The sequence below is a fragment of the Telopea speciosissima genome, chromosome 7, assembly GCF_018873765.1.
Source record: "Telopea speciosissima isolate NSW1024214 ecotype Mountain lineage chromosome 7, Tspe_v1, whole genome shotgun sequence".
Lineage (NCBI taxonomy): Eukaryota > Viridiplantae > Streptophyta > Magnoliopsida > Proteales > Proteaceae > Telopea > Telopea speciosissima.
In genome coordinates, this window is record NC_057922.1 from 4,862,925 (window position 1) to 4,882,307 (window position 19,383).

Genomic DNA, 19,383 nt, shown 5'->3' on the forward strand with positions numbered 1-19,383 from the left:
TTAAATGATGACATCTATCCCACACTCCCACATGCTACCACCAAGAGTACATGGAACCATTGAGGGGCATTTTATGGAAACTATAAAAGATTGAAATCATCACCTCACTATATGTGTAGTGTACACATACCAGTACTCCGGTAAGTGATCCAAGCTCCACCAATAAGGTTGAATTGAAAGTGATGCTATACCAAATCTATAGCCTACGAGGTGCCACATAGAAGTCATTTAGCATTCAAATTTTGTAAATACATTGTTCATATCATTATCTAATCATAGATTAATAACCAATCAAATATAACATTAATGTGTCTTAGAGATTGGCAAAAAATTTCTACACTGGTCCAAATATCTAATATGTGACACATCGAATTAGGGCCCTAGATAACTAAATCCCAAGTTCCTCACCTATATATCAAGTATGAGCCCACGACGATTTCACAAGGGAACAAATAAAACTTTGAAAATATAAGAGGCTTTGATAAGGGTGCATGGATATACAGATTTGTACAAATATAAAAAAGGGTATTTGATTGAATTGGACTTCGAAATTTGACATGAAACTAATCTAGACCATGTCCACTCTATCCAATGGTGAATAGATTGATGCCTTGTAACATGTAGAAAAATAACAGACTTTTATGACAAGTTTCTGAAGAAAAAAATTGTTAATGGGAAGCCAAAAGGGTTCACCAACCGATATTGATCGGAACCCAGGATCCATGAATAGACAATACTGTATTCCACCAAAAACCCATTGTGGAGAAAAAACAAATTCATATTCCTCTGATAAGTAATCATCAAAATCATATTATTTTTTGTACAATACAAACCACATTTCTTTTAATACATGAAAACCACAGTACAACCAAAGAAACCATACAAAACTCTCGAGCAATGCAGAGAAGCTCTCTTTACTTTATCGAAATTCACCAATTTCAAACGCTCGAGCGGTTTTATCTAGTGATACTGAAACAAGGAACTCCCCATTGGCAGAGACAGCCAAAGATTGGATGGCATCAGAATGCCCGCTGAACGTTTTTATACAGTCCCCGGAGAGGCTGTCCCATACCCTTACTTTCCCATCAACACAGCCAGAAGCTATGAATCGAGATGTGCCAAGCCATAACAAGCATGTCACACCTTCCTGCACACAACAAAAACTCGTATTACACCGCCGGAAAACCCACAATCCTTGCTGGAGCTAGATTGGGGGAAAATCAGATAGGTGAGCCAGCAAGGGCCATGAAATCTATTTAATATGTACTAGGTAACTAAGGTTTCTTCTGAACAACAAATATGCTGGATACTGAATTCATTCCTATAGGGGAATACGCGAATACAACAATAAAATCTTGATGTCGATGAAATGGGTTCATCAAAAGCTTAGGGAAACTCCAGCTGAGTAAAAATGTACCTAAATTACCCAAAAGAAACCTTACATTTTGGCTGTGTAAGATGAAAATGGGCAAAACTCATCCAGGTCTCAAGCGGAATCACCTAATTTTCTCTAACTATACATGGAAGAATTGGAAGAAATGGCAAGCCAAAATGTAACAAACCTGATGATCACATGTGCAGCGTGGAGAAGAATGTTGTAGATCCCATATGATAAGCTTCTGATCCATGCCTCCTGTTGCAACCCAAGAGAAGCTGGATGCAAACTTGAGTGTGTAAGAACTAAGAAGGATACTATAGGCTAAAAGATTCAATAATCAGCAGTTGGGAAGCCCGCTGGGGGGGGGGGGGGCGGGGGGCGGGGGAGGGAAGGGATTGCCAAACTTCCCTCTCCCCCACCCCAAAAAAATTGAAGAGGCAAACTTGGGGACGAATAGTTCAGAAGATACATAAAACTCAAGAGTTACCTTTGTGATAGTCCAATACATTCAATGGAATCTGTGTGAGTAAGCAGAGAACCAACAACCTGAGAAAAACAATCCCCCAGACCACATTAGTATCCCCATGTGCCAGCTCACAATCGTATATTTCATGCAAACTATTGATACTATGAAAACAAGTCCAGAATTACAAGAATACAATGGATGAACTCTGACATGGACATGAGATATTCCACACAGTGAAACCACACCACCAAAAGAAAACGGGATTTTTTTTTTTAAATTGGATTTCTTGGCAGGACATGATCCCAGGCTTTGACGATCACATGCCACAGCCAAGAAAAAGGAGTTGGGGGGGATCGGGTATACAACATTCAATTGTAAACATATAAAAAAAAAAGGGCGCACCCATTGCACGAGGCTCCCGCCACTGCGGGGTCTGGGGAGGGTCATACTGTACACAGCCTTACCCCCGCTTCGCGGAGAGGCTGTTTTCAGAGACTCAAATCTATAACTACTTGGTCACAATTGTAAACATGTAAACCTTTTAAAATTATTATGAGTCATATAAACAATGCCAAAGTTGTCAAAGCAAAGAGTGTGCGCTGAAGTCATTTGTTGTCTACATACTATATTACCAAGTATCATGCCTACTGCTATAGGCCGTGCTACATTCTAACTGATAATACAAACAATTTTTCATAAACTATTGTACCTCAATCTTGTTCCTAGTTTATTTATGGCTTCTTTTGTCTCAATGGAGAATACATAACCGGCATTGCCTAAAAGACAAAAGAAATGTGCATTGGTCTAAAACGACACAAAATATTTTACTGAAATACAGTACAAAGTCTTGGAAAATGAATTCCGTTTTAAGTTCTTAGTTTTGAAATTGCATTGAATCTCCTTAAGTCTTAAGACACCCATGCATCTGATCCACATACCCGAATCCATGAATATAGCTAAACCAACAAGGGCATGAATGTACCTTCATTTGATTATGCAAAATGTGCCTGAACTTGAACACAACTGATAGATCATATGAAAATACCAAGAATTTGGTGACTCAGTTCTGTCAGCCAGTTGACCTAGAACCCAGTAAACAGGCCATCAGTGTGGGCAAGTAGACCAGACCAACCTGATCATTCATATATAGAAAACCTAGGACCTGTAACCAGTAACTTGAGAGAGAAGAAAAGATGAGGAAGAGGAGAGAACTGTTAAACTTATCAGTCTCCCTCATAATGCTTGTATTTATAATCTCAAATTACAATAGAAAGGGGAACTCCTAATCATGATAGGATTCCAAGTTACAATAGGAAAAGAACTAGAACTAACAACTCACAGTAGAATTAGGACTTGACATAATTAAAAACTAGGACTCCAATTAGGACTAGGAAAATAGAAGATACACATATCAACTAAATCATTGTTCACGTGAACAGTGTCACATGAACAGTACTTCAACGCTCCCCATCAAGCTGGATTATACAAATAAGTAAAGAAAGAAGATCCAACTTAAACTAAAAGGAAAAAAAAGAACTCCATAATAATGCAAACACTCCCCCTCAAGTTGGCGCATACAAGGTATTAATGCCCAACTTGAACAAAATGAGAAGAAACTAAGTTGCAGCAGAATCCAGCTTGACAGATGAATGTAGCTCCCAAATAAACCTTCAAGAACTTGAAAAAATAGATCTTCAAAACTTGGACAGACATGATCAGCAAACCGGAACTGGAATGTCTTCCAAAAAAGGCAGCTTTCAATGATCTTCAATAGCTATCCAATGATGAATCTCAGATTGTCATAGTGACTTAGAATCTTGAAGTGAAATAACTAGAGCAGCAAGCAGCGAAAACAAACTGAATCACGGAAAAAATACTGTATCAACCCAACTGAAAGTCCTCAAATAGGCAACAACCAAATATCTTCAATACTCTTCAATACTTCAATCTCCCCCTTACGGCAAACTCAACCCAATAACGAAGGATACCCAATGGCAATGGTGGAGAAAACTGATCTTCTATATTTTGCACCAATGTTCCTGCAAGTTTTACGTTTTTCAATGTCTACAGGTGTATTGTACATAATCCCCCCCTCACGTGTAGTACACGTGGACATAATAGAGATGATGTAAGAGATTGGGCAAAAACATAATATTCCAGAATTTTCCAAAAGTGCTATGGGTAAGTAAAAAGGAAGGAATGGCAAAATTATAATTTACCAGAAGTTTCCAAAGGTGTTATGGGTAAATACCAAAGGTATGGGATATGAAGGGAATTATTGAAATGGAATGGAGTTGGAAAAAGGATGGCATGGCTGTAATTTGGTGGAAATCCACTTTGAAATACAATCCAAGCCAAAGGGCAAACTGGTAATAAACCAGAATTTTCAAGGGTCAATTAGGTAGGCAAATAGGGGAATTTTCAAGGGGTTATTGGAAAATAATGAAGCAAGGGAACAGATTTGGAAAATAATTTAATTTCCTAGTAGAAAGGGTAGTAAACTAGGAAAGGAATGTAAAAAATGGATAAAAGAGAATAAGAGACAAAGACAAGGGTATTATTGGAACTCATAAAATAAGGTTTTAAATAAACCAACTTACGAAGGTTGTCTTCAACCTTACGACAGAGAAACCAGGGAGATTGAAACCTTCACGCAACCACGATTTCAAGCTCAGGATGAAACCAACAAAGGAGGAAAAAAGGATGTGCCCAAATCAATAACCTCGAGACCCCATCGTCACCCTTACGAAACTAGGGGCGGTAGTCGTGGATGCAGCGGTAACCCTGTAAAATATCGCAAGGAAGAGAAGTAGTCCAAAGGGAAGAGGAAAACCACAGCTGCTGCAAACACCATACAACCAGAGCACTAAACACCGCAACCAGCCCAATAGGAAACTAGTTAGTCTTATTCTCAACCACGTCTTCAATCCTAGCAGTAATCGATCCAAACCAGATCGGGGAACCGCCAGCAAACGAAGAACTTTCAGCAATTGAACAAGATCAACCGATAGCAACCACAGCATCAAATCGATTCAGCAGCAAACCAGAATTTAATTCCACAAACAAACCTTCGATAGCAATCGAAGTAAACAACAGCAACGACAATTGATGAATCGATCCAAATAAAATTTCCCATAACAATAATCAACCCTGGAAACCAGAAATCGAAGAACAACTTCTTCTCTGTTCACTTGCTTCTCAAGAGGAGAGGATCTAGTCGAACCGAGAAACCTTCGTCTTCGAACCGATGGTACGGTAAAGTAGGGAAGAGTTGGGGAAGCAGCAAAAACAAAAATTCCAACAGATCAATTCAGCAAATCAATGTCTGTTCTTCAAAAAATCAAATTGGAAACCCCTGCAAGATGAAGAAGAAAAAAAACCTGCAACTGAATCTGGCAGTAGCAGTGGTATCGTAGTAGCGGTAGCGTATCATATATCCAACAAGGAATAAAACTCCTCGAATAAAAACAGCGGCAAACAAGAACCAGATCTGAAACTGGCCAGGAAAAAGAGGTGTTCCCAATAATAACCTTGATCGATCTCCAAGGAATCTTCAAACAGAACAGCAATCGATTCCAAAAAAACACACTGCAGAAAATAGATCTCCAAAAAGGCAGATCAGAACCTGAGCAAATCAAATCAGCAACTCAATGTACGAAACCCTAGTTCTTCTTCTTCTTCTTCGATGAACTAGGGTTTCTTTCTAAAAACAAGAAACCCTAAACGACTCTCAAAACGGCAATCTTGGAGAGAATCAATCACTAGTTGCCTAGCTTTGATACCATGTAGAAAACCTAGGACCTGTAACCAGTAACCATGGTTCAAAATCTCGCGATATTTCGCCGAAATATCGCTTAATTTCGTATATCTCGAGCTTACCGAGATGCGAAATCAGGTCGAAATGAAAAAATACCATATTTCGTCGATATCTCGTGAGATATCACGAGATATCGACGAAATATGGTATTTTGGCTTAAAGTGTCACATGAAGGGGGGCTTTAATACAATATTTCGCAGATTTCGGTCCATATTTCGACCGAGAGCTGCATTTGCTAAGGAACTTCAGTCTTTTGCCTATTCTTCCACTCTTCCAAGCTCTCATCTAACACTCTAGCCATTGTTCAAGCACATTGTTGTCGGATTTTCGCCAGTAAACTCATCGGAGGGTCATCTAAGCTCATCATCCAAGCCTTTTTCCACTATTTAAGGTAAATTCTATTTCTCTAAAACTATTTTTTTGAAAAGACTATGTACAAATTTTGTTGGATGGTGATGATATTAATATATGTTAGACACCGGAGGCCACAGTGTCGAAATTTTTTTTCCATATGTATTTTTTTTTTTTAATTTTCTGGTTTTAAAAATTCATTTTCCTACAATTAAAATAGGAAATAATTAGGGGTAATATGACTTAGATGGTAATGAATTAAATATATGTTAGACACCAATGGCCGATCTATGGCTTCACGGGGTCGGATTTATTTTTCTGCTCTTAAATAATTATTTTAATTTTCTAAAATTAAGAAAAATATATAAAAAATAAAAAATAAACAGAAATAAATAAGGAAAAATATGAGTTTTAAGTTTAAAAAATAATGAAAAAATATGAAAGTTATTTCTATATGTTTTGAAATGCATTACATGTATATTATATTTACTAATTTTTTATTTTGTTGTGTTAGGTCAATACTTATATTAACATTATATACAAAAAATTGGTTTTAATTATGTGAAAAATATAAGGGTTAGGGGAAAAATATTAAATAACTATACAAGTGTATTAGTAATCTAAAAGTGTCAATTGAAGTGCATCTACATTAAGTTTTTTAATTATTTGTGTTATTTACATTGCAGTAAACAAGTATCATTATGGCGGATCGTGATAGACAACGTGCGAAGGGCAAGCAAAAGGTGGGGGAAAGTAGTCAACAAAGGGGGCGGAGGGAACAAAGAGAACAGAGGGAACAAGAGAGACCAGCCAGCCAGCATAGGGGTGACATTGCATAGTTACATGGCACTCCCATTGATGGGGATAAGAGAAAATCTATATGTAACTATTGTCACATGCAATTTATGGGAGGTGGGTCCAGTAGACTTAAACAACATCTGACTGGAGGATCTAAAGATGTTGTAGGTTGTCATATGGTCCCTACTGAAGTAGCTAGGGAGATTGGTGATAGTTTGAGGGGAAAGAAGAAGAGGAAGGCTGACAAGCAAAGGATAAGAGAACAACTTGAGGATACAGTGAGGAGTTCGATGGGAGGAGGAAGACAATACAATGATGATGACTCCTCCTCCTCCTCTGATGATGATGATGAGAACATTGCAGTACCTGATGACATACCAGTCTCACCAGCCATACATGCAGCCAATGCCATCGCCTCTTACGCCGGCGCCAACATCATATCACAGTGGATCATCTTCTTCACGGACTGGATCGATTGGTAACCCTAGCTTATATCCTAGGATAGGTTACCTACAGTATGTTGATGATTCCATTTACGTGACACTTGTGGATGACTACACTCGTTTCTTCTCCGATTCTATACCGTGGTCCACATATGTCCTTCAAACAAAGAGCAATGGACGTTGACTCCAGCGAGGCATGAGTGGGATTGATCCAGGGAGGCACAGCAACTACTATTAGCAGTTTAGCACTTGTAATTTGTAACTTAAGTTGTGATTTCATTGATCTATGAACTTGTGAGTTGTGACTTGTGACTTGCGAGTTGCGAGTCTTGTGACTTACTGACTTTGACACTTAGTGTATTGCCTTTAAGGCTTTAAGCGAGTTATTGAATATTATGGAGTTTATGAGAATCATGGTACTCATCAATGTGTATTGGCTTTAACTTGATATGTGATGAAGTTAAATACTATTATTAAATATTAACTGCCTAATCTATGTGTATTTAACTATTTATACATTAGGGTCGGCGACCGTATGTCAATCAAGGGTGCAAGCCCAAAACACCAATTTGAATTCACATTTTTACAATTTTATGGTTTAAATGTGTTTATTAAGCTTAAATAAGGCTGTCCATGAAGTTTCAGGCCTAGATATAGCCAAATACCCCCCGAGATGGACCCACGAAATATTGCAGAAAAAATGCAATATTTCGGTCATATTTCGTGATATTTCGGGTATCTCGGATATCTCGGTAGGCCCGAGATACCGAGATATCGCGAAATATTAAACCTTGCCAGTAACTTGAGAGAGAAGAAAAGATGAGGAAGAGGAGAGAACTGTTAAACTTATCAGTCTCCTTCATAATGCTTGTATTTATAATCTCGAATTACAATAGAAAGGGGAACTCCTAATCAGATTAGGAATTCCTAATCATGATAGGATTCCAAGTTACAATAGGAAAAGAACTAGAACTAACAACTCAAACTGAAACTAAGACTACCAACTCACAGTAGAATTAGGACTTGACATAATTAGAAACTAGGACTCCAACTAGGACTAGGAAAATAGAAGATACACATATCAACCAAAACACTGTTCACGTGAACAGTGTCACATGAACAGTACTTCAACGATATTTTTTAAAAACTCCATTGGTCCATTTTGACAGAGTTGTTTCATCCAAGTAGGCCAGGTTTTGTTGACTCGTTGAAGTCAGACCTGGACCCTGGAAAGGGTTGAACAGGCCTGATACAGAATGCTAGAAAGATTTGAAACTTGGACCTCAGACTCCTGAAGAGACAGCCTTCCTTCTTCTAGCATTCTTTACTCAATTAGGACAATCTACGAGGTAAGCACAACTGTTGTTGTTCTTTTTTAAGAAGCTGAAGAAAATTACAAACCAAACTACAATCCTGGGTTGCAACGACCTCTACTGTCTTCACATGCTATTCTATAAAATTAAGACTTCTCTCCATATGAAAAGCCTTAAAATCATGAACAGGGGTATTCTGTGTCTAACGGAAATAGAACTTGTGGGATGGCAGAGGGGTGGGTTAAAAGGGTAAACTACACTGCTGCTAATGGGGTCTGTATGGCAAAGGACCAATAATTTTTCGGTCAGAGTTGAGTTTGCTTTTGTGAACCAAAATCAGGTACAGGTTATGCCAAAGCAGTACTTATGTTAAGGATGTCAAGCGTATAGCTATGTCTCTACTCTTTTTCCCTATACTAGTACATTTCCAATAAAATTTCTCCACATTATCTCTAGATAGCCGAACGAAGTGGTTTTCCCCATATCCAGGTCAGCATGCACTTTTGGCTGGGTCAGATTTAGCCAGAATCCAGCCAGTGGTGACCATCCATCACTGGATATCACATCCAAGAGCCAAATGCCAAAATAATCCAATAAGCACTGTTAGTTTGACACATAGCTCTTTTAACAGTGAAGTAGGAAAAAGCCAAGATGACAGATTTATTCAAGAAATAAGGTAGCTACCTGATGTGCATAGTCATAACAACCAAATCTACATATGAAAGAAGAACATGAGACCCTGAAAGGCTTTAACAGGAGAGAGTACAGACTACAGACCTTCCCATTCGTTATGTTTACTATGTGTACGGAGCTATCCTTTGAACCAGTAATTGCAAGAGTTGAATCAGAGCTTATTGTCAAGCATGTCAGTCCATCAGTATGATATGGATGACCTAGAATTTTTTTTTTTTTTTTTTTTTTGGGGGGGGGGGGGAGAGCATAGGACAGATAAGAGTATAGAAAATGTGAAATTAACTAATATCTATTTTCTTCAAATGTTAAAATTAATTTTTGCACATCAGTATGGTTAACAGCTAGTTTATTGATAGATCAAACTTGGCCAATACAATCAGGGACCAAGCAGCAAAAATTTTCATACAGATGGAAATGTCCAATTAAGTGAAATAGCTAAAGGAATCTGAGTTCGCATCTCTGCAATCACTTGATAAACATTCAGGGTGGTGGGACCACTATTTTCCCATTTCCACCGAAGGTGATGGAGGGAGGATTACAGCACCATATCTTACACATGAAGGGGGATATCAGTCTGAAACAGGACCTGTGAGAGTATCCATGAATGGCCCAACTAGAGGCACTCAATATACTCTGAATTCTCTCCCCGTCCCCCAAGAACAGAAATTCATCTCTCATATTGTTAAATCAGAAGGAGATCAGAGAGACAAATTGATGAGTACGGAGGCAATCTGAATGGAGTTCCAGCAGCCATGTTTCCAAGTCCAAGAAAAGGTCATAGCAGCAACTTGCGAGAAGCATATCTCCAATCTCTCTCGCAAGGCCAGGTCGATGAAAATAGATGACTCTTTTACAGAGTGCTAATTGCTTCTAAATCGATGGGCATTAGCATTCTTTGAATAGAAACCCAGTTGTGTGTTACAGAGTTATTTCATAATTTTTTGCTTAATAGGACAGGTGCCTTGTTAATAGAGATTTAAGTAGGGTATTTGAATCTTTCTATGCTTCTTTCATTTACTCTAGTGTAATGGGCAGCAATGTCCCTGATTTGAATCTATTAGTTAAGGTATTTCAGTCTTTTGATTCACTAGGGCAGCAAGCGCTATAAACACTGTAAACAACTAGAATTCTGGTCTTCTTACAATTTTCAATTCTTTGAAATTTCTAGAGCAGAAACTCAGCCCTTTCTTGGTGTTTCACCAGTCACCACTATCTTTGGCTTTCCTTTGATTACAACCAGAGAAATCAAAGAAAACTGCGACAATATTCAAGTTTTTAACTTTTCCACTACATTAGTAAGGATCAACAACATGGGTACTTTCACTGCTTCCAATCAGATCATCATCAGAATTTGTGTGTTGCACTCATTTTCCTTACTTTTTTTAATCTCACCAAACAATACATACACAGACCCCTGTTCTAAAAACACAAGAGTGTGAAATGAGAGTAGTAAGGCTAGTGAGAATATGAGCAATATAACTTTAATAACGTGAGCACTCTCAGAAAATACTTGAACTGCTAAAAGAGTTCTAGATGAATACATACCTCTAACAACATGGATATTTTCACCACTTTTATGGTTCCATATCCTCAGCGATGCATCATCAGAACCAGTACAGATGGTCTTACCTTTCAGAATACAGAGTGCACGAAATCAGACTCGAATTCACCTCTGAATGTATAAGATAATTGAGAAATGCAAAAGTACCCAAACTCAAGCTGGTAAGAGTTACAGTACCATCGGGAGTAAAATCACCACATGTCACACTGCTTCCATGACCGGAAAATATATTAAGATAAGCACTTTTATCAGCATTCCACATCCAAACAGTGGAATCCTTAGAACCTGCCAACACCAAATGTCCTCTAGGATGCCACCTGACCCACTGAGCAATTAAAATAGTCAAGATCTAACCTTAGCCTTATCTCAAATAAAGACCAGCTACAACATGATCATTAGAGAAACTTCAAATATTTCACCTCGATTCCCCCTCCAGGACCTTCAAATGTGCACTTGAGACTACCCGAGGATATGTCCCACACTTTAATAATTCCATCAAAGCTTCCAGAGGCCAGCAACTGCCCATCAGCACTGAAGGCTAAACTAGACACAGAATCCTTATGCCCTGTTAAAAAAAAAAAAAGAAATAGTTTCAATGAGTTCCACGGACATTTGCAGATGCTTGGGTGCAACGAAATTTAATATATGCATGAAAATCTCTATGGAAATGTATGCAAATCGTACCCAAAAAATACATTTTTTAAAGCATCTGACTAAAACACAACATCAATAATTCAAGTTAACAACTATTAGATGGATTTACCAACCAAAACAAATGCCCACAGCAGATGCTAGCAATAAATGACTATGACTACTTTGACACAGTTGACTATAAATAAGAGAGTAAAATTGAAACGGAGCTACATATGCAGTAAATTGCAACAGAGCTACATATGCAGTGTAGTACTGACCAATGCATATTACTGAAGCAGATGCTAGCCTCCAAAGATTCAAGTACTTGGGCGGGTATATCACATTATCACCTGGCAACTCAGTTGTTGTTATCAACTGTGGTCAATCATTGAATACATTCACAATCATTAATTCCCACAGAAATCCTAATCCCTTGCTGATGTGATGTGCTCTACATTGCAATGACTCAGCTAAGTGGCCACTGAAAAACTGGGTTGCCCCTGAGAGAAAATCCCATGTCCATTTCCTTCTGGATCCACTCTTAGAAAAGTCCTCCAGGGTTTCTTGTGACAGGAAATACATTTCCTTGCGAAGAAAAATATTCATCGAATCCACCAATGAGAGCCTCTCATTTATTTCCTCCAAATCTATCTCAATCTATCTTTCGAATTCAAAAGATAGTTTTGTATGGTCAATTGAAAATATTATTAAATATTTCACAGAAACCAGGAGAGAGGAAGAGGGGATGATTTCATCGGGTGGGAGACTGTTAGCTTGCCAGTAGATGGAAGAGATTCAAGGATAGGGAACTGTTGAGAAGTGTACCACGATAGGGGGAGTGTCCCTATTGTGGTTGAGTCCATTATGGTTTCCTTTATTGTTTTATGTCTTTAATTGTTAAGAGTTAGGAGTCAGTTTCCTAGTCTAAGTTAGTTACCTATTTTAGATTAGGTTTAGTTTCCTTTTTCTTTTATGATTGTAATGGTTTTATTATAAATAAGATACTTGAGGGAGGAAGCAACACAAGACATACGGCTCCTCCCCTTGCAGTTACTCTTCTCCTCTTCTTTCTTCTCTCTTTTCTCCTCTATAAGGTTATTGGTTACAGGTCCTAGGTTTTCTACATGGTATCAGAGTTGTTGTAACCAATACCTGATTATCACTGTAATTTCCGTTTTGAGAGTCGGTTTTAAATTCTGGCTTGAAGAAGGAAACCCTAGTTCATAAAGGAAGAAGAGGAACTAGGGTTTCACATACTGGTTTCGATGAAAGTTGAAATAGTGTCTGAAGATCATACCTGAAGTTGGGTGTGCATCGATTGCGGAATCTTCCTGCTATTGTTGTCGTTTTCTACTTCTGCTATGATCGATTTTCCGTTGAGTAATCGATTTACCGCCGGAAGATTTGTTAAGGAATATCGATTTGCTGCTGAAATTCCAGGCTTTATCTCTGCTGGGCGGTATTACCAGAACCAAGAAGAAGCATGCTGAATCTTTAATCCTTGTCGATTGGTTCTTAGATCTGGGTTGAAGGGTGCCTGCCCATAGACGGCTCAAGTCTTTGAAGATTTCCTTCGAAACTTTCCTTTAGTTGTGAGAATCGAAGCCTGCAACTGAACTGCTGCAACTTCTACCGCCTGCTGCAGCTCCAGTCCTTCAATCTCAGAATCTGGTGGTCGATTGGAGCTCTGTTTGGGTGCAATCCAGAGGTATTTCCATCACCTACTTACCGTTAAAACCCTAGGATAAACAGAGCATCCCCAAAGGAGTTCTTTCCTTCAGAAACCTGTTGGGTTTTCCGTCTCTGGTTTGTGCTAGAGGTAGGAGACGACCTCTTCAACTTCCCCTTTCCAAGAATTTTCTTTTTTATACTTTTATTACCCCACTTTCCAATTTTACCCTTCCATAATGTCAATAACCCCTTCTATCCTTAATTTGTTTTCTTCCAAGTTAGTCCTAAATCTATAAATTAATTCCCATTATGTCCCACTACTTCTTCAATTACCCATAGCCCCCTTGCAAATTCTGGTTTATTACCAGATTGCCACTCCTCCCTTAAATTTGGCCTTGCTTATGCATATATATGGATTTCACTTAAATTACAGTTCTGCCATTACCTCTTGTTATTCCTATTGTATACTTGGATGGGTCCATCCCGAACGAAATTGGGTATTTTGACCTGGGTTCCACATCAATTGGAGATTGCATGATGTTATTACAGAATTGCCATTGGGTATACATATATGCCATATTATTGCTTTTGTGGGCCCAGATCACATCAATTTGTTTTTTGGCAAATTGGTACTTAAATGATATTGAGGTTGGAGTTTGTTTTGAGGGGGAGATTGGAAATTATTGAGATACTGGTCATATACCAAACTGCCATTGCCCTTTTAATTCCAACATTTCTTTAAAATTCTTGAAGTACAGTTGCCCAGGTGGGCGCCGAACACATGTGGGATTTGTGCTTCTTTGAAGGTTGGACCTTGCATGGTGGTTGTTGGCTCCAGTGAGGGGAGGTTAGAAACTGATATATATTGGGATTATATCAACGGCTGTTATTTGCGGTGCTCTTGTTTATGAAATTTTTTAATGATGCTCGTGCTTTGAGATGTTGATTATTGTCCGTTATTTGTTCACGTGTACTGCTACACGTGAGGGGGAGATTAGAATTGGATATTATTATTTGCATATCTGCTCTGCACAAGTCATCAATTGGAGAGTCTAGAGAGTCTTACCTTTCTCAATTGGAGAGTCTTATCTTTTCAAGAATATTTCAGTGAAGATTTCTCAAGATTTATTTCAGTGAAGATTTTTACTTTACTTTTGAAGGGAAACTCCGAAGTTGCTGCCCTCCATCTTTTAAGCATGCTATGGTGTTTTTTGAAGATTGACAGGAAAATTCCACTTTGTGCGATTGAATTGATTCTTACTTTGAAGATCGAGTTCTTTCCTTATATTGAAGATCGCGTCTTCTCTTATTGGCAATCAAGTTCCGCAATTATTGGAGAACATCTGTCATTGTTACCTATCTGCTGTTTTTGGATCGTAGTTGATGTTATCTATCGTCCAGTGCTTGGGCTGATATTTCTATTGATTTTATTAGAGTTTCCTCTGTGCTCACTGAAGTCTACAACTACTATTCAAGACTGGTGTTGAGTTTGATTTTCTATACTTTTTAGTCCAAGCTGGAGCCTTTCTTTTAATATCTGTATACTCCAGCTTGAGGGGGAGTGTTGAGAAGTGTACCACGATAGGGGGAGTGTCCCTATTGTGGTTGAGTCCATTATGGTTTCCTTTATTGTTTTATGTCTTTAATTGTTAGGAGTTACGAGTCAGTTTGCTAGTCTAAGTTAGTTACCTATTTTAGATTAGGTTTAGTTTCCTTTTCCTTTTATGATTGTAATGGTTTTATTATAAATAAGATACTTGAGGGAGGAAGCAACACAAGACATAAGACTCCTCCCCTTGCAGCTACTCTTCTCCTCTTCTTTCTTCTCTCTTTTCTCCTCTATAAGATTATTGGTTATAGGTCCTAGGTTTTCTACAGGAACATATCTTTCAGAACAGATATGTTCCTGCTAAATGGTTGTGGAGATCTTGAAAGAAAACCCAAAACTTGGCATTTAGTGATCACGTACAAATTTGTACAGAACAACAATGGATGGGATATAATTTGTATGCCATCCATTATTTGGATGGGATACAAGTTAAAGAATTACCGACTAATTTGAGTATATCCCCTCCCTAGTCCTCGTTCTCTTTGGTAATGAATTTTTTATTCACCCCCAAAATAATTTTTTTTGAGTATATTCAGGCTCAATTGAGGAAATGGATTCTACACAGTAGAACTTCTTCCTTTGAAATTTGGTTTTGGATCATATGCCCAACAAAGGATTGACAAATGAAAATAGAGGTACATTCAACCGATGTTATTGGCTAGCTGAGGACAACATGAACTGAGCCATGGGGTTTTCCTATCTCATTAAACACATTTAATTTCTTTCATCCTTGCTGGACTGCTCTACCCAATGGAATCCAGGATCACTTAATGAAATTGCAGACAGCCTAGCAAAACATGGAGTTCTTTGGCCTCAGATCTATTTTGGGAATAACACTCCTCCATGTAATGTAGATTTGGACTACTTATGAATATGCGATTATTTGTTTCATTCTGGTCATAAATTGGAGTTAATTCTCTGTTTTCACTTGCTGGAGGATTGCCTTGATGGCATTCTTTCTCACTGATCATTATTTATCAAAAAAGAAAATGAGGTGCTGACTAAAGTTCAGTAATTCAGTTAAATCCAATTCAAAGGGGGTTGGCAGCCTTTCACCAAGAACACAACAGAAAACCAGTATGAACTCATAAGAAAAAACGAGTAAGAAAAGAAAAGTTCTTGCTCTCATGCTTTCCTACCCCAACTCCTCAACCCTCTTTGTTGGAATTTTTTTATTTCTCCGAAAATAAAAGAAACAACACACAATCCTAAATCCTTTTAGGAAACCTCAACAAAAACCTTCCTTATTAGGAAGCTTATCTTTCTACCTCTTATACTCTCTCACATAACTCCTTGCATGAAAACCCAATGCAATACCCTCTAGGAAGCTTATCTTATTGTCTCTTATCCTCTCCCATAGCACTCCCTGTAAGGAAACCAAGCCCCACAACACTCCCTCCCTCTCCTCCCTCCACCCCCGCCCCAAATGAAAAGAACTTCACTCTTCCTCTCTATGTCCGATCCTCAACTGCACTCCTAAAATCTACCCTCCCCCACCCCCACGCCCACCCCCACCCCAACTTAATAAAAAAAATAAAAAAAAGGAATTCCCCTCTCTCCCCCCTCCCCACGCTCTGGGTGTCCCTTCATCTGAACCCAGGTGCAATAATTAGTACAAAAGAAAGTGACTGAGAGAACTATGGTGCCTCTTATACATGTGACAACTCCGTGCAATACATAAAATCACTAATTCTTTAACCTCAGATATGCTGTCTTTGCTTCCTCCCCAGACATATCAATTTTTGTCCTACTACTAGCCTACATGCTAAATACAAGAGTCCATAATATAGCAGATTCTTACACATGCAATAGTTAATACAAAAAAAAGTGGGGACTCAAATGCTTAGAAGTTCACACCTGGCAGTTCTAAAGCTATATCTCCTTCGCCAATCTTCCACATGAAGCCCCTGTCATCTCCACCTCCTGTCACCACAAGCTTTGCATCTGTTGGACTACATGCGACAGTGTACAGTTCACCTAGCCAAATTGGGGGAGTATTATGAGAACTTCTTATCGTAGATCAGAAGTAAAGTCTACCACAGTCCCAGAGATTGAAAATGAATTCATGTGATGGACAACTTATTAACATAATACTAACATAATTCATTAGATATTATATAGATATCATTGAGGGAAACCAGAAAGCCATTAAGCTTCACTCACTTCTTTTTGGGAGAGGGCAGTGACAAAAGACTTTTTATTCAGAGAGGGGAAAAAGCACACGTAAAAAACATGAGGAACAGGACAAAAAGAATACCATAGATGCACTATGGCATCTAGATACCAATGAAACATACAATTACGCAATACAAAGGGGAATATCACCCCAGATAACCACCAATAACAACAGAAACAAGACTTAAGAAAATAAAAGAAAGAAAGAGAGAATAAGAGGTTTCATGAGTCCATGCTGAGATAAATCTTACATTTTGAATATTCATCACTAAGTTTTGTCTTGAGTGATCAGAGTTGTTGTACTTTTATCACAATGGGTAACCAGGAGCAAGCAGACCTTGAGAATTTCACTATTCTATCAGTGTTAGAGGTCTTGCGAGATCTCGGCAATTTTCTCGGTTTCGACTTAGGTCGAGTAGAGATAGGGTGTCAAATATGAACAACATATTTTCTTGGCCAAAATTTCGGTATCTTGCTGAAATGTCACAAAGTCAGTTATATAAATACCATATTTTGACTTTTCTCGGTCGAAATTTCGACCTACTCTCGGTAAACTCGACTAGTTTCGCCAATTTGTGAAGAAAACAGCTCCAAATCAATTATTTGCTCCAAATCTTACCAAAAAAAGCTTGGAACACTTTGATTTGATGCTCATTAACAACATTTGGAGGAGATTTGAACTTGAAAGCCTGGCACTCGTTCAATATTAGGATGAGCATATAGGGATAGGAGTGACTTGGTACTTGGTAGTTGTTGGCTTGTATTGTTAAATGTTGACTCTATACAACAAACAATGTTAGATGTATGATTTATGAAATGGTATAAAACATTTGATGTCTTTTCATTCCTATTGCTTATTTAAGCTGTTCTACTTAAATTATATGTGTTATACTACTAAATATTGTGTGGAATAGGTCATATCGGTATATATAGATATACAACGTACACTACCAACCTAGGGTCCTAAGTCAAAACTACCATTTTGGTTGTGATTTTTAAAAACTAAGGGTTCCAACATGTTTATAGGGTCTAAACTAAGCTGTCCTGCAAGTTTCATGATCTAATTAGGTAATATGGCCACCGAAACCACGGGCCAAGATTTGACATAAAAATGCACCCACTCGGCCGAGATCTCGCCGAGTTACCGAGACAACTCAGTTTTTTGGTTGACCAAAAACAGATGAGATACTGAGACCTCGAACCTTGTTCTGTCGCTTCCCATGTCAGTACAGTACTCTTTGCTAACAACACTAGAGATGTAATAAATAAACTAAGAGACATCAGAATTCTTTTCCAGCAGAGGACTTTCCTGTGGATTTCCCTAGTTTCCTCCACTTTATAAGTGTGGAGGACTCTACAGTGTGAAACTAGTGAATAGTAAATCCTTTTCCTTAATAGTTTCCAAGAGGGCTGGGACGATGTCTACAAAGTAGTAACAGAATTCAGTAAAGATAAATTATCAATGTCAACTTTCCAAATCATATAATATTATTATTATTATTTTTTTAACTTCTTCCTTCTGGATGATTGTCTCTCTCAAAGTAACAGGAATCAATAACCTTTGAACAAAACAATTGAATAAAGATGGCACTGAATCAACATAAGAAATCATATAAATGCTTGTTTACCTGTATAACCGGTGAACAAGTGCAAAGAATCATCAGGCTCCTCTGCAAACATGAAAACCAAAAAAAAAAAAAAAAAACAAAAAAAAAAAAAAACAAAAAAAAAAAAAGACAAAACAAATTAAATAATTGGTAATAATGGTAGCAGAAATTGAGTTGTACTAACATTTGGGTTGAGCTCTTTTGTTGTGTGTGTGTGTGTGTGTGTGTGTGTGTGTGTGCAAGGTTGAGCTCTATCAAGAAAAGCAAAAGCACTTGAGGTTTCCAAAATGACCTTTTTTTTTCTCCAATAGTTCCATTGCAGAACATCCATATAAATATCGATATAAATCGAAACAGCAGATATAACGTATTTAGACCATACCAACATCATCGGCGTCTGACCCAGCTTCGTCTTCCGCATCAGGAAGGTCTAATACACATGTGAAAGAATTACAGATTAAAATAGAGAGAGATGAAGAAGGATACAAGAAATGGAGAGCTTGAGAGGTATATCACTTACCTTCTTCATCAACAGGGATTTCCTGAATGATGTCTTCATCTTCGAGGAAGAACTCACCCTCCTCGTCTTCGTTGTCGGATGGACCGTTCATCCCCTCCTTATTCACGTCGTTCATAGTGTCCTTGTTTACGAGGTTGTAGTATTGAAATTTGGAAGATAAAAGGTGGTGTTCTGTTTTAGCTTAAATCTTCCTTCTTACTTCTCCCTTGGCTCTTTACTGTCTTCGTTGACAACCTGGGAAATGGGAAGTAATCACTTGGCACTGCAGACTAGGGGTGTAAATGAATAGCGGAAATCCATTTTCAGATTCGTGTTCGTATCCGTTTTGTACCATTCGAATCCGTCCGA

The 19,383-nt window shown here is 38.2% G+C and overlaps 1 protein-coding gene across 2 annotated transcripts; it reads right to left on the reverse strand.

Moving 5' to 3' along the window:
• Positions 1-737: 737 nt before the first annotated feature.
• On the reverse strand, positions 738-19,295 carry LOC122666643 (angio-associated migratory cell protein-like). 2 transcript variants are annotated; one of them, XM_043862682.1, is made up of 12 exons: positions 19,227-19,295; positions 19,041-19,157; positions 18,898-18,947; positions 18,537-18,578; positions 16,591-16,710; positions 11,240-11,385; positions 10,998-11,145; positions 10,805-10,888; positions 9,344-9,459; positions 1,866-1,924; positions 1,563-1,653; positions 738-1,147 (listed from the first exon to the last, which is right to left on the reverse strand). In XM_043862682.1, exons 2-12 carry the CDS (start codon positions 19,148-19,150, stop codon positions 920-922), a joined length of 1,194 nt encoding a protein of 397 aa, XP_043718617.1. In that variant the 5' UTR covers positions 19,151-19,157; positions 19,227-19,295; the 3' UTR covers positions 738-919. The 2 variants fall into 2 exon arrangements, with proteins under 2 accessions (XP_043718617.1, XP_043718616.1); XM_043862681.1 differs by having other exon boundaries at positions 18,898-18,945; positions 19,036-19,157.
• Positions 19,296-19,383: the final 88 nt, after the last annotated feature.